Source organism: Acomys russatus, chromosome 31 (assembly GCF_903995435.1).
Source record: "Acomys russatus chromosome 31, mAcoRus1.1, whole genome shotgun sequence".
Classification (NCBI taxonomy): Eukaryota; Metazoa; Chordata; class Mammalia; order Rodentia; family Muridae; genus Acomys; species Acomys russatus.
In genome coordinates this window covers 4,204,594-4,222,643 of record NC_067167.1, presented here as the reverse complement: position 1 = coordinate 4,222,643, position 18,050 = coordinate 4,204,594, and the positions used below count along the sequence as shown (strand labels likewise).

The window sequence follows — 18,050 nt, the reverse complement described above, 5'->3', positions numbered from 1 at the left end:
CGGGTTGCCCTCTGGCCACGCCCACTCGTCCACTTTCTCCAAGCTCCGCCCCCGCCGGCCCGAAGCGACGCGCGCGCCGTCACGTGCCCTAACCGGGAAGGCGAGCAGAGATGACGTGGGCGCGGTGCGACGCCAGTATGGCTGTTCCATGGCGGCGAGCACAGGTTACGTGCGGCTGTGGGCCGCTGCGCGGTGCTGGGTGCTGCGACGGCCGCTGCTGGCTGTCACCGGAGGCCGCGTCCCCAGCGCGTCCGGGTCGTGGCTGCGCCGAGGCCCCCGGCGTGTCTGCGACCCGTCGGTTCCCTGGGGGCTTGGTGGCCGCGTCCCCGCGGCCGTGGGCCAGTGGCGGGGGCTGTGGGACGCGGGCAGCCGCGGTGGCAGCGACGAGACCTCCGAGGGCGGTGCGGAGGACGGGGCCTCGTCGGGTAGCGGGGAAGGCCCTGTCGTCACGGCCCTTGCGCCTATGACCGTGCCGGATGTGTTTCCGCACCTGCCGCTCATCGCCATCACCCGCAACCCGGTGTTCCCGCGCTTTATCAAGATCGTGGAGGTAACCGAGAGCGCCCCGCCCTCCCGGTCTTGCGGTCCCCGAAGGGTCTCTTAGCGCCCGCGTCTCTAAGAAACTTTTGCCAACTGCGCTCCTGCTTCTCATCTCACCATTCGGGAGTCTGAGGCAGGAGGATGCCGGAGAGTCCTTGGTGGCTAATTTGACACAAATTTCTCCCCCCCCCCGCCTTTTTTCCCGCGTCCTTCAGGACCCGTGGCAGTGGGTTTAAAGTCCATGAGCTTATGACCCTCTGATGATAGAAATCCCAGGCCGACTAGCAGCAGAATACAGTGATTTCCCTCCCATCTTGTTGGAAGTTTCCTGAGTCTTCCATGTCCGATCATGTGCATATCGGTTGAGACAGTCTTGTGTATCTTTTGTCTTGAGACAGGATCTCATGTAGCTCAGCCCAGCAAATGTCGAACCTTTCACACCCTTAGTTACCTCCTTGATGTATCAGGCACAGTTGGGAGTGGGACTACAAAGTTACAGGCTTTAGGGACTACTTGGTAGGAGTATGAGAAAGGCCGGAATGACTGAGGTCTGAGTGGCTTACCAGAGGAAACGGAAGAGGATGGGATTTGTTTTTCAACAATGTCCGTGACATTTGCAACATACTTACTCCCGAGAAGAAAGTACGTTAAAACAGCCTTTTACCTAAGGGAGGAAAATTCCAGGGCAGGAAGTTGATCTCATCTGGTTCTTCCAGATTAACAGCCATGAAGGGGGGAGGGAGAGAGAACAGGATGATGAAACCAACAGAAACTAGAGACTTTTAAAAGTAGGGAATTTCCCAACTGGCCACCCACCCCCTATGTTTTATGTTTTAGTTTTCTCCTTTTAAACTTGCAAAGTGGATTCCACAGAGGCCAGTAGTTATCAGTTAACCTAGTAGCAAGGTCATACAGTGAGTCACTGCCACATCCACCCCACAGGCTCCTCTCTCTCCTCTCATGCTGCCAAGGCCCTTCATTTATGCTGTCTCTTTGCTAGAAGGACATACACATCAGTCAGTCACCTTCTGTAGAGTGACATGGCACCATTACCTCTCTGCAGGTTGCTTTCCAGGGCCGTCGTTTTCCTCATCTGAGAAATGGAATACAGATGTGCCTGACGAAGAGTCAGGGAGCTCTTGTAGCAGTCACATGTAGGCCTGCGTATAAAGGCTTTTCTGGTTTGGTTGAGGCAGGACCTCATGTAGCCCAGGCTGGCCTCCTGCTTCTGTCTAGCTGAAGTTGGTCTTTAGCTCCTGATCTTTCAGCCTGTCCTCCACCTCCCCAGCTCTGAGGTCACAGGTGCCCCACCTCCCAACCCCCAGCCCTGAGTGACTAAGCCTCTGCTTGGAGGGAGTTCCTGATACCTGTGGTGCTTGTAGGACTCGCCATGCCTGGAAGGTTCTAATGCTGCAGAAGTGCCCGGAGGCCCAGTTCACATTCCCCTGTACTCTCTAGGCTACCCACACCTGGTCCCTTAACCCTACAGTGGAGACTGGTGTGCCCTGGTGCCAGAGCACAGAGACAGTGCTGCAAGAGAGCCCTGTCTGCCATGAGAAGCCAGCCATGGGCGGGGGGGGGTGGCATGGAGACACTGGTGTGTGGTTTTCTGTTGGTATCACCTCATAAATGACCAAAGTCAGGAAGATGCTGACGAGGAGACCCAGCCATCAGCTTCCAGCAGAGAACTACAGTCGAGTCCTGTGAGCTAGATTTTGGATACCCTATAGCTGCCAGACTCAGGGCTGCCCTTGACATCTAAGTATACAGGTGTGGCTTTGGGGACTGGCTAGGGCTCTGTGTAGGGTGTTGGATTAGCATGCTTGAGGTCATCACCTAAACTGCATGTAGTGTCACATTCTGTCATCCTAGTGCTCGGGAGGTAGGAGGATGACTGGGAATTGAGGTTATCCTTGGCTACAAGGTGAGTTGGAGGCCAGCATAGGCTACACAGGACACCATCACCAAGACAAGTTTTAAAATAAAGTATCAGGGCAGGGAGTGTGGTGGCAGGCAGGCATGGCACTGGGGCAGTAGCTGAGAGCTTGCATTTGACCCACAAGCTGCAGGTAGAGAGAAACCTCAAAGGCCACCCCCAATAGTGTACCTCCAGCAGGGCCACACGTGCCCGTCCTTCCTAACTAGTTCCTGTGACCAGGGATCAGACATTCAAAACTAGGAGTCTATCGCAGCCATTCTGCTATCTCAGGCAACAGAAACCCACCTGAGCTGGGACTGGTTCTGAGTAACCTGTCTAATCCCAGCACGTGGGAGGCTGGGTTAGAAGGGCGTCGTGCATGGACGCCAGCCTGGACTACAGTGTGAGAGCCCCAAACACTGAGAGGAAGGGTGTCGGGCCTCCCCTCAGACCTGCTATCTCAGAACTACATAGGTGAGCCTGCTGTGCTGACATCCCTGTAAGTCCTACACTTTAGAAGCTGAGGCAAGAGGAGAGGGTCACCTTGCGTTCCAAGTTAGTGCATCCCAGAAGAGCCTAAACTACAGCGTGACCGTGGAGAGAGACCCCACAGGTTTCATCTGTCCTCAAGTGTGTGAGTGTGTGTTACGTGTGTGAGTAGTTCCCTGCCTGTGTGTACACCACATGTATCTCGGTGCCCTAGCATAGAAGGACGGATCCATTGCCACTTGACTTAGGGTTGATTATGAGCCAAAGTGTGAGCTCGTGGACTTGAACCCAGGTCCCTGCATTAACAACACTGCAGAGCCACCTCTCCAGCCACACTGGTTTTGGATTCTTTTTGTTTTCTCAAGACAGGGTTTCTCTGTGTAGACCCAGCTGTCCTGGACATGCATTGTAGACAAGGCTGGTCTCGAACTCACAGTGATCCGCCTGCCTCTGCCTCCCGAGTGCTGGGATTAAAGGCGTGCGCCACCATGCCTGCCCATGCCTCAGTTTTAACCTGCACCCACTAAAGGGGGTGGGAGGAGTTATCCCTGAGTAGCGTGGAGGCTGAAGGAACCGGCCAGTCTGCAGACGGGGCGCCTGCTGTGGATGCTGCCTGGCTTTGCTTTCACCTGAGTCTCGTTGGGTAGCCCATGCTTGCCTAAACTCTAGAGCCTCCTACCTTAGTGTGCACCACCCCCCTCATGCCAGGAGCCTTGAGTGGACAGCATCACTCCAGGTCTGTGACAGTAAAAAAGCTGTGACTTTGCCAGCAGCTCTGATTGTGTGGCTGGATGTTGAGTCCATTTCTAGACTGGACATGTAGCGTCCCTGATGCCTCGCTTGTCACTCTCCTGCAGGTTAAAAATAAAAAACTGGTTGAGCTCCTGAGAAGGAAGGTCCGCCTGGCGCAGCCCTATGTTGGCGTCTTCCTAAAGAGAGATGACAAGTAAGTCTTCCTCCTCCCTGCACGGGACTGTAGTTTGAACTTTCACGCTGAGCTAAAAGGAGCGGAGAGCCTAACACACTGCCATTTGACTGTAGGCCAGGGTCTTGACTGTGGGATCTCCCAGTGAGGGGCTGGGGTATGGCTTAGTGGGGGCCACTTAACTAGCATGCAAGAGACCCTTTCCCAGTGCTGTAAGAAAGAGACCACCGTGTTGTCTATATGGGAAAGTAAAACATCAGACCCCCTGGAATGTTGGGGCCTTGGGTGCACCCACTGCAGATCTTGTTCTGCGTCCCATGAGAGTAGGTCCCATAGCCCAAGAGGAGACCTCCTATGTGGTTCCTCTTCGGGGGGCAGAGTTAGTGATGTGCTGCCACCCAGGACTGTGCGGCTGAGCTGGCAGCCATCTCGAAGGCTCTGTCACCCTTGCAGAAGCCAGGCAGCTGCTTCAGGTCTCTGGTAGTGACCTTACCTGTAGAGGCACTTCTGTCTCCCTCCTCCCCTCAGCCCGAGCCACCCACCGCACACTGCGCTGCGGCCCAGCCAATGCGCCTTTGTGTTCCGTCTCCCTCAGCAATGAGTCCGACGTGGTGGAGAGCCTGGATGAAATCTACCATACAGGAACATTCGCTCAGATCCATGAGATGCAAGATCTTGGAGACAAGCTGCGCATGATTGTCACAGGCCACAGAAGGTACAGGGGCCACAGTCAGGGTGAGATGAGATGTGCCTGTCAGCACGCACAGAAGAGATCACTGCTGTGGGCGCTTTATGAAGGTGTGGGCAAGACCTTTGCCCAACAGTCAAGGAAGCTCTGAGGTCTTGGGGGCACAGTGTCTTGTTACTGAACCTCAGTGTTGGTGACACCTTCCAGTTTGCTTTGTTTTCTTGAATCTTTTTTTTTCTATTGCCCCCTTTCCCCCCCATTCCCCCCCCCCCCCCCCCGCAAGACAGGGTTTCTCTGTGTAGCCCTGGCTATCTTGGACTCACTTTGTAGACCAGGCTGGCCTTGAACTCACAGCGATCCACCTGCCTCTTCCTCCCCGAGTGCTGGGATAAAAGGCATGCGCCACCACGCCCGGCCTTTCCCCCCCATTTTTTAGAGACTCAGGGGCCACTGGGACTTTGAACACAGGACTGTGCAGTCCTGGCTCCCCCTGTGCCCATCTGTCTGTCTGCCCGCAGGATTCACATCAGCCGGCAGCTGGAGGTGGAGCCTGAGGGGCTGGAGCCAGAGGCAGAGAACAAACAAAAGCCCAGGAGGAAGCTGAAGCGAGGCAAGAAAGAGGCGGAGGAGGAGCTGGGCACCAGGCTGGAGGCGGGGGCTGTGCCTGCCACTGACACACCCAAAGAGGTGCTCATGGTGGAGGTGGAGAACGTGGCCCATGAAGACTTCCAGGTCACAGAGGAAGTGAAAGTAAGCAGCAGTCAGCTGGAGTGATGGGCCAGGTCCTTTGCTCTTCACAGAGAAGGCAGGATTCGAACCCATCCCACCCCAGGTCCCCGTGGGTAGGACAGCTAGCCAAGCCCGAGCCCGGCGTGTGCCCAGTGCTGCTGGCTGCATCAGGAAGGGAACGCAGAGCCGGGCGTGGTGGTGCACGCCTTTAATCCCAGCACTCGGGAGGCAGAGGCAGGCGGATCGCTGTGAGTTCGAGGCCAGCCTGGTCTACAAAGTGAGTCCAGGATGGCCAAGGCTACACAGAGAAACCCTGTCTCGAAAAACCAAAAAAAAAAAAAAAAAAAAAAAAAAAAAAAGGAAGGGGACGCAGGTCTCTTCTAGGGACTGATCCCATTGCTGTGGTCAGCTGGAGCTGCAGGAAAGATGCCTGTGGGCTGAGCTGTGGGAGAGGAGTCCTCAGCTGCTGCTGGAATCGTGAACTTGATGGACTGTAGGCAGCCTGCAGGAAATCATTTTGTAGGGGATCATTCTGTTTAATAGACCGTGCTTCAATCAGAGTAGTGTCCCTTGCAGGTGGCACTGTCCCAGCCTTGCTGGTGGCCTTAGCAGTGGAGCAGGCTCCAGAGACACTGAGCTGTGGAGGCAGATGCTCCCTTACAGTGGTTCTTTTATGGGAAGAAGGGCAGGGGTTCAAGCCAGCGATTCTCTGTGTAGCCCTGGCTGTCGTGGAACTCTCTCTCTCTGTAGACTCACAGAGATCCACCTGCCTCTGCCTCCTGAATGCTGGGATTAAAGGCGTGCGCCACCACCAATGCTCTGGTCTCTTCTACAAAGGTAAACTCAGTTGGGAACTGACACCAGGAAAGGTGGTGTCTGTCCGGCTGTGGTGTTGTATGCCTTTGGTCCCAGGACCCTGAAGCTGAGGCAGGAGGATTGCTAGTGTTGGTATTAACACCCTGCCTCAACAACACAAAGCATAAGCCCAAGAGAGTGTGGGGTGTGGGGCAGCACCCCATGCATCTGGAGGAAAGCTCGGGAAGTGGGGACAGCAGCCTGTGCATCTAGAGCGGTGCCTGCTTAAGCCTCCATTGGCTGTGGGTGGGTCCTTTGGTTTTATTTTCTATTTTATTTTGTTTTCATATTTGCTCATATGAGGGTGTGCCATGCTGTGCGTGTGCAGGTCAGAGGGTGACTTTTGGGCTAGCAGTTGGTTCTCCTCCTACCGTGTGGAGCTCACCGACTGAACTGCGGTTGTCAGGCTTGGCAGCAAGTGCCCCTATCTCACTGACCCTGGCTTTGCTCTTTACTCCTGGTGTTCTCTGCTGATGGCCTTGGGTTCTGCTCTTTGGTCCTGGTGGGTGGTAGTTGGCTGGGACAGGAGGCTCCCCATCTTTGATATGCTGACTGTCGTGGTCCCCACAGGCCCTGACAGCAGAGATTGTGAAGACCATTCGGGACATCATCGCCCTGAATCCTCTGTACAGGTCAGTATCTGCAGCGCTGGGCTGGGCGGGGACTGCCGTTCAGTGCCAGCCCCCTGACCACGGCCCTCCACAGAGAGTCAGTGCTGCAGATGATGCAGGCAGGCCAGCGTGTGGTGGACAACCCCATCTACCTGAGCGACATGGGCGCTGCACTCACAGGAGCTGAGTCCCACGAGCTGCAGGATGTGCTGGAAGAGACCAATGTGAGTGTGTGGCCTGCATGTTAGCAGTGACCCACTGTTCTGATGAGGTGGCAGCACCGGCTGTGGTGCTCCTGGTCCCCAACACGCCTTCCCCGGTTGTTTGCAGATCCTTAAGCGGCTCTACAAGGCCCTGTCACTCTTGAAGAAGGAGTTTGAGCTGAGCAAGCTTCAGCAGCGCCTGGGCCGTGAGGTGAAGGGGATGTGTCCTGGCTCTAACTCTTTGATTTGGGGGTTCTCTTTGAAACAGGCCTGGTCAGAACCGTAAACTCATGCAGTCCTCCTGCCTCATCCTGCGGTTCGCTAAGATACGGGGTCTCTCTCAGTAAGCATGTGCTCTCTTGCACTTTGCCATAGCAAAGCCTCCCCTCCTGGGGGCTGGGCCGCCACTCAGGGAACATAGCATAAGCCATGCAAGATGGAGGCAGGAGGGTCAAGAGTTCAGGACCATCCTAATCTGTATAGGGAGGTTTAAGGCCAGCCTGGGCTACATGACCTCGCTCAAACAAACAAAAACCAGAACACAGATTTAACCCTCTACATGTAGTTGGGTGTATCTGGTCATTACAACAGTGGTCCAGGGCCAGGCGTGGTGGCGCACACCTATAATCCCAGCACTCAGGAGGCAGAGGCAGGTGGGTAACTGTGAGTTCGAGGCCAGCCTGGTGTACAGAGTGAGTCCAGGACAGCCAAGGCTAAGCGGAGAAACTCCGTCTGAAAAAACAATAGTGGTCCAAACAAACAGCAAATCCCAGGGCAGGGTCCCACCGGCGGCCCCAGTGTGTCAGTGCTCAGTGCTTAGGTAGCAGGTGTGAGGCCCTTCTGCTCTAGCACCATGAGGGAGGGAAGCGCCCTGTAGACCTGGCGCGGGGCTCCGAGGAGGGGTCCGCCTGCCTGAGTGCTGCCTGCCGCAGGTGGAGGAGAAGATCAAACAGACGCACAGGAAGTACCTGCTGCAGGAGCAGCTGAAGATCATCAAGAAAGAGCTGGGGCTGGAGAAGGACGACAAAGACGCTATTGAGGAGAAGTTCCGGGAGCGCCTTAGGGAGCTGGTGGTCCCCAAGCATGTGATGGACGTGGTAGACGAGGAGCTGAGCAAGCTGTCCCTGCTGGACAATCACTCCTCGGAGTTCAAGTGAGTCCCCACAGCCATGGCCCATGTGTCCCCCAAGCCCCTGGCTCTGCCTGCAGTGGTCCAGGAAGCAAGTGTGTGGTGGATCAGTGCAGTCTGTGAGAACACGGGCCCAGCACCCTCATGTCGGCCTGACGAGGTAGATCAAGGCCCCTGGGCTGGCTCCATGTCTAGACTCTATACTCCTTTTTTTGCAAGCTTCTGGACATTGCTTTCCTCCTGCTCAGGGACCCTGCGTGACACAATCCAGGCTAACTCATGTCACAGCCCTTAGTTGAATCCATTCAAATCCTGACCTGGAGGTGCCACCTGGCCTCGCTCAGTGCACTCTTCTCAGAAGTCCCTGGCCTAGAGCAGCTGTGGTCCACTGGCTTGGGGACCTGCCAGCGTAGCCTCAGCCTGCAGCACACCTGCCCTCAGTTTCCCCTCTGGTGTCCTGGGGTGTCATGTCTAGAGTGGCTCTGCAGCCCTGTGCTCAGCCTGCTCACACAGCTTGTCACTGCAGTGTCACTCGCAACTACCTGGACTGGCTGACATCTATCCCGTGGGGCCGGCAGAGTGATGAAAACCTTGACCTGGCTCGGGCCCAGGCAGTGCTGGAGGAGGACCACTACGGCATGGAGGACGTCAAGAAGCGAATCCTGGTGAGGCCCACTTTGTCCTTCCTTCCTCCCAGTGGAGGATCAGTTGGCTCAGGGGCTCACAATGTCCATAGTGGGTGGGTGACAGCCTGGTGTATTGTGTGTGCAGGGGGTGGGAGCTGTGTGCCAGGCTGTTGAGTAGCAGCTCTTAACGTGGCTGACACCCCTGACTCCACCTGCCAGACTCCAGCCCTTCGGGACCCCTGGAACCTGCTGGGTGGTAGACCCTTGGGGCTTTCACGCTGGGGGGCTACACCCTGTGCACTGAGCCACCTTGGCTTCCATAGGAGTTCATTGCTGTCAGCCAGCTCCGAGGCTCCACACAGGGCAAGATCCTCTGCTTCCATGGCCCACCGGGTGTAGGCAAAACCAGCATTGCACGGTCTATCGCCCGTGCCCTCGGTCGTGAGTACTTCCGGTTCAGTGTTGGCGGCATGACAGATGTGGCAGAAATTAAGGGGCACAGGTAGGTATGCTGGGCCTTGGCACCCACCAGACTGTGCAGGCTCTTTTGGGTGGAGGGTGAGGCAGGAGGTACGCCAGCTGTTGGACAGCCTGGACTTGGAATCTCAGCGTGCAGCCGTGGTTGTCCTGGAACTCCCTAAGTAGACCAGGTTGGCCTTGTTTCGAGATGCTCTTGCCTCTTCCTCCTGAGTCTGGGATTAGTGTGCGCTGCCACACCTGGGGCATTCCCTAAACATGCAGCTAGTGTGGGCCCTCAGATGTGAGGGGCAGTCAGCTGCAGGAGGCCTGGGTGCCTGGCGGACTTCGAGTTGAACACTGAGGCCGAGCTGACAGAGTGGCTGTCAGCAGAGCCAGGTGGCCTTTCCTGGGCCTCCTACTTAGAGGAGCCCCCAGGGTGGATGAGAGAAGCCGAACAGCAGGCACTGCAGACACACAGACCGTACTGAGGTCGTCATTGGTTGCAGAGTGTTCTCTCAAGCCCTAACCCTGCCTGGCCTCCATGAGACAGAGAAGTCCTCCATGACACCTGCCCCTGAGGGCCCCGTTCCCGTTCCCCCCCCCCATCTCCTCTTCCCTTTCTGCTCCTTCAACTCGCTGGGCTCCCTCATGCCCATCTCTGTCCAGTCAGTTCCCTCGCACTATCATATTTTGTGCCCTATGGTGGCACCCTAGTTATCCAGGCCCCCAAGCTTGTTCCCTGATGGCCCTGCTGAGCCTTTGGCATGAGTCTCACTCTGAGCTGGTAGCCCTGTGGCTAATGACTGTAAATGGCCTTGGGGTCAGGCTGTGTCTGGCCCTGTGAATCAGCCAGGCCAGACCCCACATCTTACTACGTAAGTAAAGTGGGCTGGGAATGGCTGCAGAGTGCAGCCAGCAGGAGAGCATAGGCTGGCCAAGTGGCCCTTGCGGTGGTGGGTCACCACACTGAGCATGGCCTCCCCATCTACAGGCGGACCTATGTGGGGGCCATGCCTGGGAAGATAATCCAGTGTCTCAAGAAGACCAAGACCGAGAACCCACTGGTGCTGATTGATGAGGTAGGGGAGGCTCTGGGGACAAGAGGGTCAGGCCACCCCACAGCCCAGCCTGTGTGTGAGAGCCATGGCACTTGCCTTCCCCAACCCAGGTGGACAAGATTGGCCGAGGCTACCAAGGGGACCCGTCGTCGGCATTGCTGGAATTACTGGACCCCGAGCAGAATGCTAACTTCCTGGACCACTACCTGGATGTGCCAGTGGACCTGTCCAAGGTGAGTGCTGACAGTATGCCTAGGTGCAGGGGCTGGGAGAGGGTGCACCTGGCTCCTAGCAGCACCCTGTGCCTCCTTGTCACCCAGGTGCTGTTCATCTGCACAGCCAATGTCACCGACACCATCCCAGAGCCCCTGAGGGACCGCATGGAGATGATCAATGTGTCGGGCTATGTAGCACAGGAGAAGCTGGCCATAGCTGAGGTGTGTGCAGCCCCACGGGGCGGATGGGGCACAAGGACCACGGGCTGTGCCTGGCAAGTGCTGGGTGAGCACAGCCTGGTTGGCACTCGGGGCCTATGATCCTCAGGAGGAGGCTGTGATCTCCACCTCTGAGCTGTTGAGGCCTGGGACACAGGACTCTGAAGGCCAGGGGTCATCAGCCTGGGGACCCCAGGGCACCCTATATGATAGGTAGAGAACAGGCTTTGCTGACAGCTGCTCCCCACAGAGGTACCTGGTGCCACAGGCCCGCACCCTGTGTGGCCTGGACGAGAGCAAGGCCCAGCTGTCAGCAGCAGTGCTCACCCTGCTCATCAAACAGTACTGTAGGGAGAGCGGCGTGCGCAACCTGCAGAAGCAAGTGGAGAAGGTGAGGCTGCCCGCAGATGCCACCCCCCCCACACACTCACACAGGGCACACTGCATCAGCGGAGCCCGACCCACACCCATCCACTCTGCAGGTGCTGCGCAAGGCAGCCTACAAGATCGTGAGTGGGGAGACAGACTCGGTGCAGGTGACACCGGAGAACCTGCAGGACTTTGTGGGGAAGCCAGTGTTCACCGTGGAGCGCATGTACGAAGTCACGCCTGCTGGTGTGGTCATGGGCTTGGCCTGGACTCCCATGGGTGAGCACCGCCCCACCCCGTGCCATTGCTGATGCAGCATGCCACAGTCGAAGATTGAGGAGCATTGGCTGTCATGGAGCAAGGAACTCATCAGCTTCCTCCATCTCGCAGGAGGCTCCACGTTGTTTGTGGAGACATCTTTGAGGAGGCCCCTGACCAGGAGCAGTAAGGATGACAAGGAAGGCAGCCTCGAGGTGACCGGCCAGCTGGGGGATGTAATGAAGGAGAGTGCACGCATCGCCTACACCTTTGCCCGCGCCTTCCTGATGGAGCAGGACCCTGACAATGACTTCCTGGTCACCTCACACATCCACCTGCATGTGCCTGAGGTAGGCCCCCCAACTTTCACCTGCCCATACCACCCACCAGCTCACACCTCACAGCCTGCCTCTCTCCGCAGGGCGCCACCCCCAAGGATGGCCCCAGCGCAGGCTGCACCATTGTCACAGCGCTGCTGTCCCTGGCGCTGGGGCAACCAGTGCTGCAGAACTTGGCCATGACAGGGGAGGTCTCCCTCACGGGCAAAATACTGCCTGTGGGTGGCATCAAGGAGAAGACCATCGCGGTGAGTGCCCACTCCCTGCGCCCTGGCCTTCGCCCCTCCCCCGCTGGTGAGCACAGCTGACACTCCTGTCCCTGTCCCGTCAGGCCAAGCGCGCAGGTGTAACCTGCATCATTCTGCCTGCTGAGAACAAAAAGGACTTCTCGGACCTGGCGCCCTTCATCACGGAAGGCCTGGAAGTGCATTTTGTGGAGCACTACCGTGATGTCTTCCGCATTGCCTTCCCAGTGCGCGAGCACAGCAAGGCCATGGCTGTGGAGCGGTGACTCTGGGGGTGGGGACCGAGGGATAATCATGTGGCCTGGCCTGGAACACAGCTGTAGAATCACGAATAAAGAAAGCCTTTGCAGAGCCCGAGTCACTGTAACCGCGAATACACATAAAACTGCACAGACGTTTATTGAGAGAGGGGGCGTCAGTCCTTCTTGGCCGCGGCCTTCCTCATGGCTGCCAGCACGTTGCTCAGCTCCTCCCGCTTCCTCTTGGCCCGGATGTGCGTGCCCACCTGTGGGGAGTCGGAGCCTGTCACCCCGGGCCTTCGCCACCGGCCACCCCCCAGCCACGCTCGCCCCGCGCCGCCTACCCGCTTCTTGATGAACTTGAGCGCGCGCTTGTCCTTGGACACCTTGAGCAGCTCCATGGCGCGCCGCTCGTAGGGCGCGAAGCCGCACACCTCCCTGATCATGTCCCGCACGAACTTGGTGTGCTTGGTGAGGCGCTGCGGGGGAGCGCGGCCGCGGGCTCACACCCGAGCCGGGCCCGGGGGACCCCACCTGCGGCGCCGCCCTGACTCCCGCCCGCTCGCGCCCACAGCACCGGCAAGCCTCCCCGCGCCGCACCCCGCCAGGGCGGCCCGCGTTCCCGCACTCACCCCGCGGCGCCGGCTGTGCCTCGGCTTGCTGACGTTCTTCGTCACTTTGTGGCCCTTGTTGAGGCCCACGGCCATGGGGTAGCGCAGGGCCATGGCTGCGGGGAGCACGGGACGGCGGCTGAGGCCCGGCACCCCGCCCGCCCGCCCGCCGAGGCGCCCCGTGGGCCGCCGACCCCCGATGGAGGCGGATGCCGACCTGGGGAGACCCACTTACCTGCTGCTCTCCGATGGCGGCCGCGACAGGAAGAGCGGAGCCGCGCAGAACCCTGGGATATCTGCCGCTCGCTCGCCGCTCGGGCCAGAGAGGCACGCGTGCCGCGGGCGTCCCCTGGTGGCCGGAGGCTCGGCGGCTCCTGAGCATGCGCGGGCCTGCGCGTTGGCCGCTGGAGGGCTCAATGGCGGGTGGGCGTGGCCGTAGCCTTGGGTATCTTCCCATAGTTTAAAGATTGGAATCCCGCTGGGCGGAGGTGGAGCACTCAGGAGAGAAGGGCAGGCTGAACTCTCTGAGTCCAAGGGCAGCCTGGTCTACAAAGAGAGTTCAGTAGAGCCAAGCAATCCGCCTGCCTCTGCCTCCCGAGTGCTGGATTAAAGGCGTGCACCACCACACCCGCCTTCCCTAATGTAACTTAATTCTTTCAAATCTTAGGTCCAAAGATGAGCTTTCAAAGCACCACTGCCAACCCACATACTACCGTGACATATTATTCTAGGCCGGGCGTGGTGGTGCAGGCCTTTAATCCCAGCACTAGGGAGGCAGAGGCAGGCGGATCGCTGTGAGTTCGAGGCCAGCCTGGTCTACAAAGTGAGTCCAGGACAGCCAAGGCTACACAGAGAGACCCTGTCTCGAAAAAGAAAAAAACAAAAAGACCTATTGCTCTAGACTCCTCCTACCTCATTCTTCTCTTAGTCATGAAGACTGGTTTATTTTAGTTCTGGGGGAAAAGAAAAACTGTCACAATAGATTTTTAAATCAGGGAGGAATTCTGGACACACCTGCAAACCCAGCACTCAGGAGGCCCGGGGCAGGTGAATCTATGTAAGTTCAGGACCACCTTAGTCTATGTAATTAGTTCCAGGTCAACCAAGTATACAGAATAAGACCCTGTCTTAAAAACAAGCACAAAACCTGTGTGTAATGGTGTATGCCTTTAATCTCAGCACTGGAGAGGCAGGGCAGGCAGATCTCTGTGAGTTCGAAGCCAGCCTGGACTACAAAGTGAATTCAGGACAGTCAGGGCTCTGTTAAACAGAGGAACTCTGTCTCAGAAAACCAAATCAACCAACCAACCAAAAAACAAGCAAACAAACAAGCAAACAAACAAACAAAAAACCATAAAACGGGGCAGTGGTGGCACACATCTTTAACCCCGGCACTTGGGAGGCAGATACAGGCAGATCTCTGAGTTCCAGGTCAGCCTGGGTCTACAGAGTAAATTCCAGAAAAGCCAGAGCTACACTGAGAACCTGTCTTTTACGGACTTTATTTTCCTTCCATTTCCTCCTTGCTCAGGTGTCTGCAGAGCAGCTCAGGACCTCTCAGTGATGGCTCCAACCCACTCGGCAGCCTGTACTGTGAGAGCTGCTGACCAGTCCTCACTGGCTCGCTGGGCGCTCCTGTCCTCAATAGGGAACTGCTGGATGGGCACGGAGGGCACCTGCACACCCTCAGACCAGTCTGTGCCACCTCTGGCTGAGCAGCAGTGAACTCAGGAGCTGGCGCAATCCAATCGCCCTGGAATTCCTCCTTGGTCATAGCCTTATCAGCAGCAGCCTGCTCCTCTTCCTCCTCAATCTTTTCTGGGTCTCTGTAAAAGTAAAGGTCAGGCATAACCTTCCATGGGTGCTCACGGGATATAGTGCCATGCATGCTGAGTACCTCCCGGGCCAGCATCCACCACATCAGACCCACTGAGTGAGCTCCCTTGTAACAATGTCCACATTGCACAGAGCGATGGTGGGCAGGTTGACGGAAGAGGCCTCTGTGAGGGGCTGGTGGTCAGTCTAGGGGTCAGTCACCACTAGAAGCCGAGGCTCCCTGAAGGCTGCTTGGATCTGGTTGGTGAAGGTCCCAGGTATGAAGCAGCCAGCAATGGGCATGGCTCCAGTGAGTAGCAGCACAACTCGCTGGCCCGTGTTCCCGGAGGAGATGATGCTGACGTCAGCAGGGCTCTCAGTGGCAACCGTAGCCTGAGCTGCAAGCAACAGCTTCTCCCAGGTCCTCTTCAGATGTATGGTGTGGAAACCGTTGCTCTTCCTTTTGAAGATGTACTGCTCCATCTGAACGTCAAGGCTGGTGCTGCCTAAATGGGTTCCTGCAGCAAGGAATTTGAGGGCGCCCTACCCCTTCATCTGCAGGACACCAGGGGTCTGGACATTGTGTGAGCTTCCCTTTCAGTGACAAAGGGAGTCAGGAAAAGCGCCGTACCTGGGCAGCTCAAAAAGGTGAGAACCTGTCTTAAAACTGTTATGGAGGGCTGGAGAGATGGCTCAGTGGTTAAGAGCACTGCCTGCTCTTCCAAAGGTCCTGAGTTCAATTCCCAGCAACCACGTGGTGGCTCACAACCATGTACAGTGAGATCTGGCGCCCTCTCTGGTGGGCAGGTGTACATGCAGGTGAAACACTGCATACATAATAAATCCAACATAACTCAAACACCAGGTAAATGCAGATGACAAAAATTTATTTATATCAAGTCGCTACTGATCGGTCAGAGCTGAAGAACAGACCTGGGTAGCTGAACTGCAACCCAGAGCCAGAATACTATTTACATTTGCAAATCACAAACATTTGTGACAAGTTATTGTTACATTTTTTTCCACCAATCAGGATAGGAGTTGGTTTCTGGGCCTGAGAACATAAACTTAGTTTAAGCCTGCCACCCAGACAGAGAAATTGTCCTTGAAGTGGCTGGACTCAGACGACTGTCTCCTTACATTTCCCCTTCCCTTTGTACCTGAATCAAAAAAAAAAAAAAAAAAAATTAAGTTTTTCAAGACAAGGTTTCTCTGTGTTATCTTGACAGGCATAGACCAGCCTGGCCTCAAACTCACAGCAATCTGCCTCTCAAGTGCTGGGATTAAAGGGGTGCGCCACCACGCCCGGCTGAATCAAATCTTTAATGTTTGTTACTCCTCCTGCCCATTTTATAAGAGACTATATTGTGCCTTCAAAACCATAGATTTGATATCGTTAATGCAGTCCTGGATTAAACATGAGATGAGGCCGGGCGGTGGCGCACGCCTTTAATCCCAGCACTCGGGAGGCAGAGGCAGGCGGATCGCTGTGAGTTCGAGGTTAGCCTGGTCTACAAAGCAAGTCCAGGACAGCCAAGGCCACACAGAGAGACCCTGTCTCAGAAAAACCAAAAAAATAAAAATAAAAATAAACATGAGATGAATTTTAGCATGCAAGGGGCACAAAGCATAACCAGAAGCCACCAAACTAAGGGCCCCATCAAGCTGGCAATGAGAGTGCCGTGTCAGTTGCCCTTATAAGTCGACATTTGTTCCTTATCTCAGGGAGTTTCCTTTCTACTTAGCCTTTCAGCCTGTCAGGTGGGACAATGGATGATGTACTCTCTCATGAAACCACTCCCAGTGACATGAGGATATCATCATCAGGGTCCAGGAAGGCTGACATGCTTGTCAAAGGCTGGGCAACGGGGCAATTATCAGAAGCATCTGATTAGCTGATCCAGCTGAAAGACAGTGAGCAGTCGCATTGGCTGGACTGGTTCACATCAGCTCTCGGCAAGTCCAGAGCTCAGCAGCTTGCAGTCCACGGGGGCTCCCTGGATGGAGTCTGTCAGCCAAGTGAAAATCTACTGAGGCGAGGAATCTCAAGAGCAGGGGTAATCCCATTTTCAGGAACAGATAGGTGTGTTTTATCTGGAGTCCTTTTTATCTGGGGCAGGTGGATCCAAGCCAATACTTCTTTGATTTCCTGACGCTTATGTGAATTTTTAGTTTACAAAATGGGGTATATTAGTATTACCAACATATTGTGGGAAAGGCAGTTTAACAGGTGTCTAAAACAGCAAGGGTAAAAACACACAATCGAGTCTTAATAAAAATATAATTTTAGGTTTAAAAGCATGAACATTTTTGTCTAGAGAGTCAGGTAGGCAGGTTGGGAAGAGATATTTTACCAGGATGAAGGGCATCCGTGGGTCTATATCTAGAAGACAACGAAAGAAAATCTGAACTCCCGAGCTTGTGACTGAGCAGTAGGCAGTCAGTGCTCCATCAGCCCCTCAGAGCCCCATTCATCAGTGTGGACATTCTGAGCTAGTGAGGGGGAGGGATCTGAAAGGTTTCTGTTTTTCATATATTTTAAATAATTTCCTTCTATTTCTATAATTTGAATTTATATATTTTAAATCGTTTTCTTTTTTAAAAAAGATTTTATTTACTATTTGTTATGAATACAGTGCTCTTCCTGAATGTACACCTGCAGGCCAGAAGAGGGCAACAGATCACATTAAAGATGTTGCTGGGAATTGAACTCAGGACCTCTGGAAGAGCAGACAGCGCTCTTAACTTCTGAGCTGAGCCATCTCTCCAGCCCTTAAATCATTTTCTTAGACCCTCAGAATTTAAATTTTCTTTTCTTTTCTTTTTAATATTTTATTTATTGGGCTGGAGAGATGGTTCAGAGGTTAAGAGCACTGGCTGCTCTTCCAAAGGTCCTGAGTTCCAAACAACCACATGATGGCTCACAACCATCTGTAACAGGAGCCAATGCCCTCTTCTGGTGTACATGAAGACAGTGTACTCATATACATTTATTTATTATGTATACAGTGCTCTACCTGCATGTATACCTGCATGCCACAACAGGGTGTCAGATCTCACTATAAATGGTTGTGAGGCACCATGTGGTTGCTGGGAATTGAACTCAGGATCTCTGGAAGAGCAGTCAGTGCTCTTAACCACTGAGCCATCTCTCCAGCCTCCAGAATTTAAATTTTCATATCCTCAGACTTTTATATATCTTGGAACTTTTTCTTAGACTTTTAGAAATTGCATAGACTTTAAATCTTTTTCTTTCCATCTAACCATTTATCAGAAACCTGAGTAGTTAGAATTGAGAGCAATCATTGCAAACCAATGACCTTTAAATAAAGTAACAGTAAAAGGTTACCTTTGAAACCTGCTTATATTGGGGCTGGAAAGACGGCTTAGTGGTTAAGAGCATCGACTGCTCTTCCAGAGGTCCTGAGTTCGATTCCCAGCAACCACATGGTGGCTCACAACCATCCATAATGTGATCTGGTGCCCTCTTCTGGCCTACAAGTGTGCATGC

At 55.0% G+C, this 18,050-nt stretch overlaps 2 protein-coding genes and 1 pseudogene across 2 annotated transcripts; 1 reads left to right on the top strand and 2 right to left on the bottom strand.

Moving 5' to 3' along the window:
* Window positions 1-133: 133 nt before the first annotated feature.
* Lonp1 (lon peptidase 1, mitochondrial) lies at window positions 134-12,215 on the top strand. Its single transcript, XM_051172824.1, has 18 exons — window positions 134-550; window positions 3,805-3,893; window positions 4,468-4,587; window positions 5,079-5,310; window positions 6,715-6,776; window positions 6,850-6,979; window positions 7,086-7,169; window positions 7,891-8,111; window positions 8,614-8,752; window positions 9,037-9,215; window positions 10,164-10,251; window positions 10,341-10,463; window positions 10,551-10,667; window positions 10,915-11,055; window positions 11,147-11,312; window positions 11,424-11,641; window positions 11,713-11,877; window positions 11,961-12,215. The coding sequence occupies exons 1-18, from the start codon at window positions 149-151 to the stop codon at window positions 12,138-12,140; spliced, it is 2,856 nt and encodes a 951-aa protein (XP_051028781.1). The 5' UTR covers window positions 134-148; the 3' UTR covers window positions 12,141-12,215.
* Window positions 12,216-12,246: 31 nt separating this feature from the next.
* Window positions 12,247-12,848, bottom strand: Rpl36 (ribosomal protein L36). The gene is made up of 3 exons (XM_051172820.1): window positions 12,746-12,848; window positions 12,458-12,592; window positions 12,247-12,379 (listed from the first exon to the last, which is right to left on the bottom strand). Exons 1-3 carry the CDS (start codon window positions 12,836-12,838, stop codon window positions 12,290-12,292), a joined length of 318 nt encoding a protein of 105 aa, XP_051028777.1. The 5' UTR covers window positions 12,839-12,848; the 3' UTR covers window positions 12,247-12,289.
* Window positions 12,849-14,271: 1,423 nt separating this feature from the next.
* LOC127212654 (40S ribosomal protein SA-like) lies at window positions 14,272-16,908 on the bottom strand (annotated as a pseudogene).
* Between the last annotated feature and the right edge of the window lie 1,142 nt (window positions 16,909-18,050).

Bases quoted from the DNA above. Each gene is read 5' to 3' on its own strand.
- Lonp1 (XM_051172824.1), top strand. From the start codon at position 149: ATGGCGGCGAGCACAGGTTACGTGCGGCTGTGGGCCGCTGCGCGGTGC. The intron at 551-3,804 runs GTAACCGAGAGC...ACTCTCCTGCAG, and splicing joins GCTTTATCAAGATCGTGGAG to GTTAAAAATAAAAAACTGGT. The intron at 9,216-10,163 runs GTAGGTATGCTG...CCCCATCTACAG, and splicing joins GCAGAAATTAAGGGGCACAG to GCGGACCTATGTGGGGGCCA.
- Rpl36 (XM_051172820.1), bottom strand. From the start codon at position 12,838: ATGGCCCTGCGCTACCCCATGGCCGTGGGCCTCAACAAGGGCCACAAA. The intron at 12,593-12,745 runs GTGAGTGCGGGA...GCTCCCCCGCAG, and splicing joins GGCACAGCCGGCGCCGCGGG to CGCCTCACCAAGCACACCAA. The intron at 12,380-12,457 runs GTAGGCGGCGCG...GACTCCCCACAG, and splicing joins TCAAGTTCATCAAGAAGCGG to GTGGGCACGCACATCCGGGC.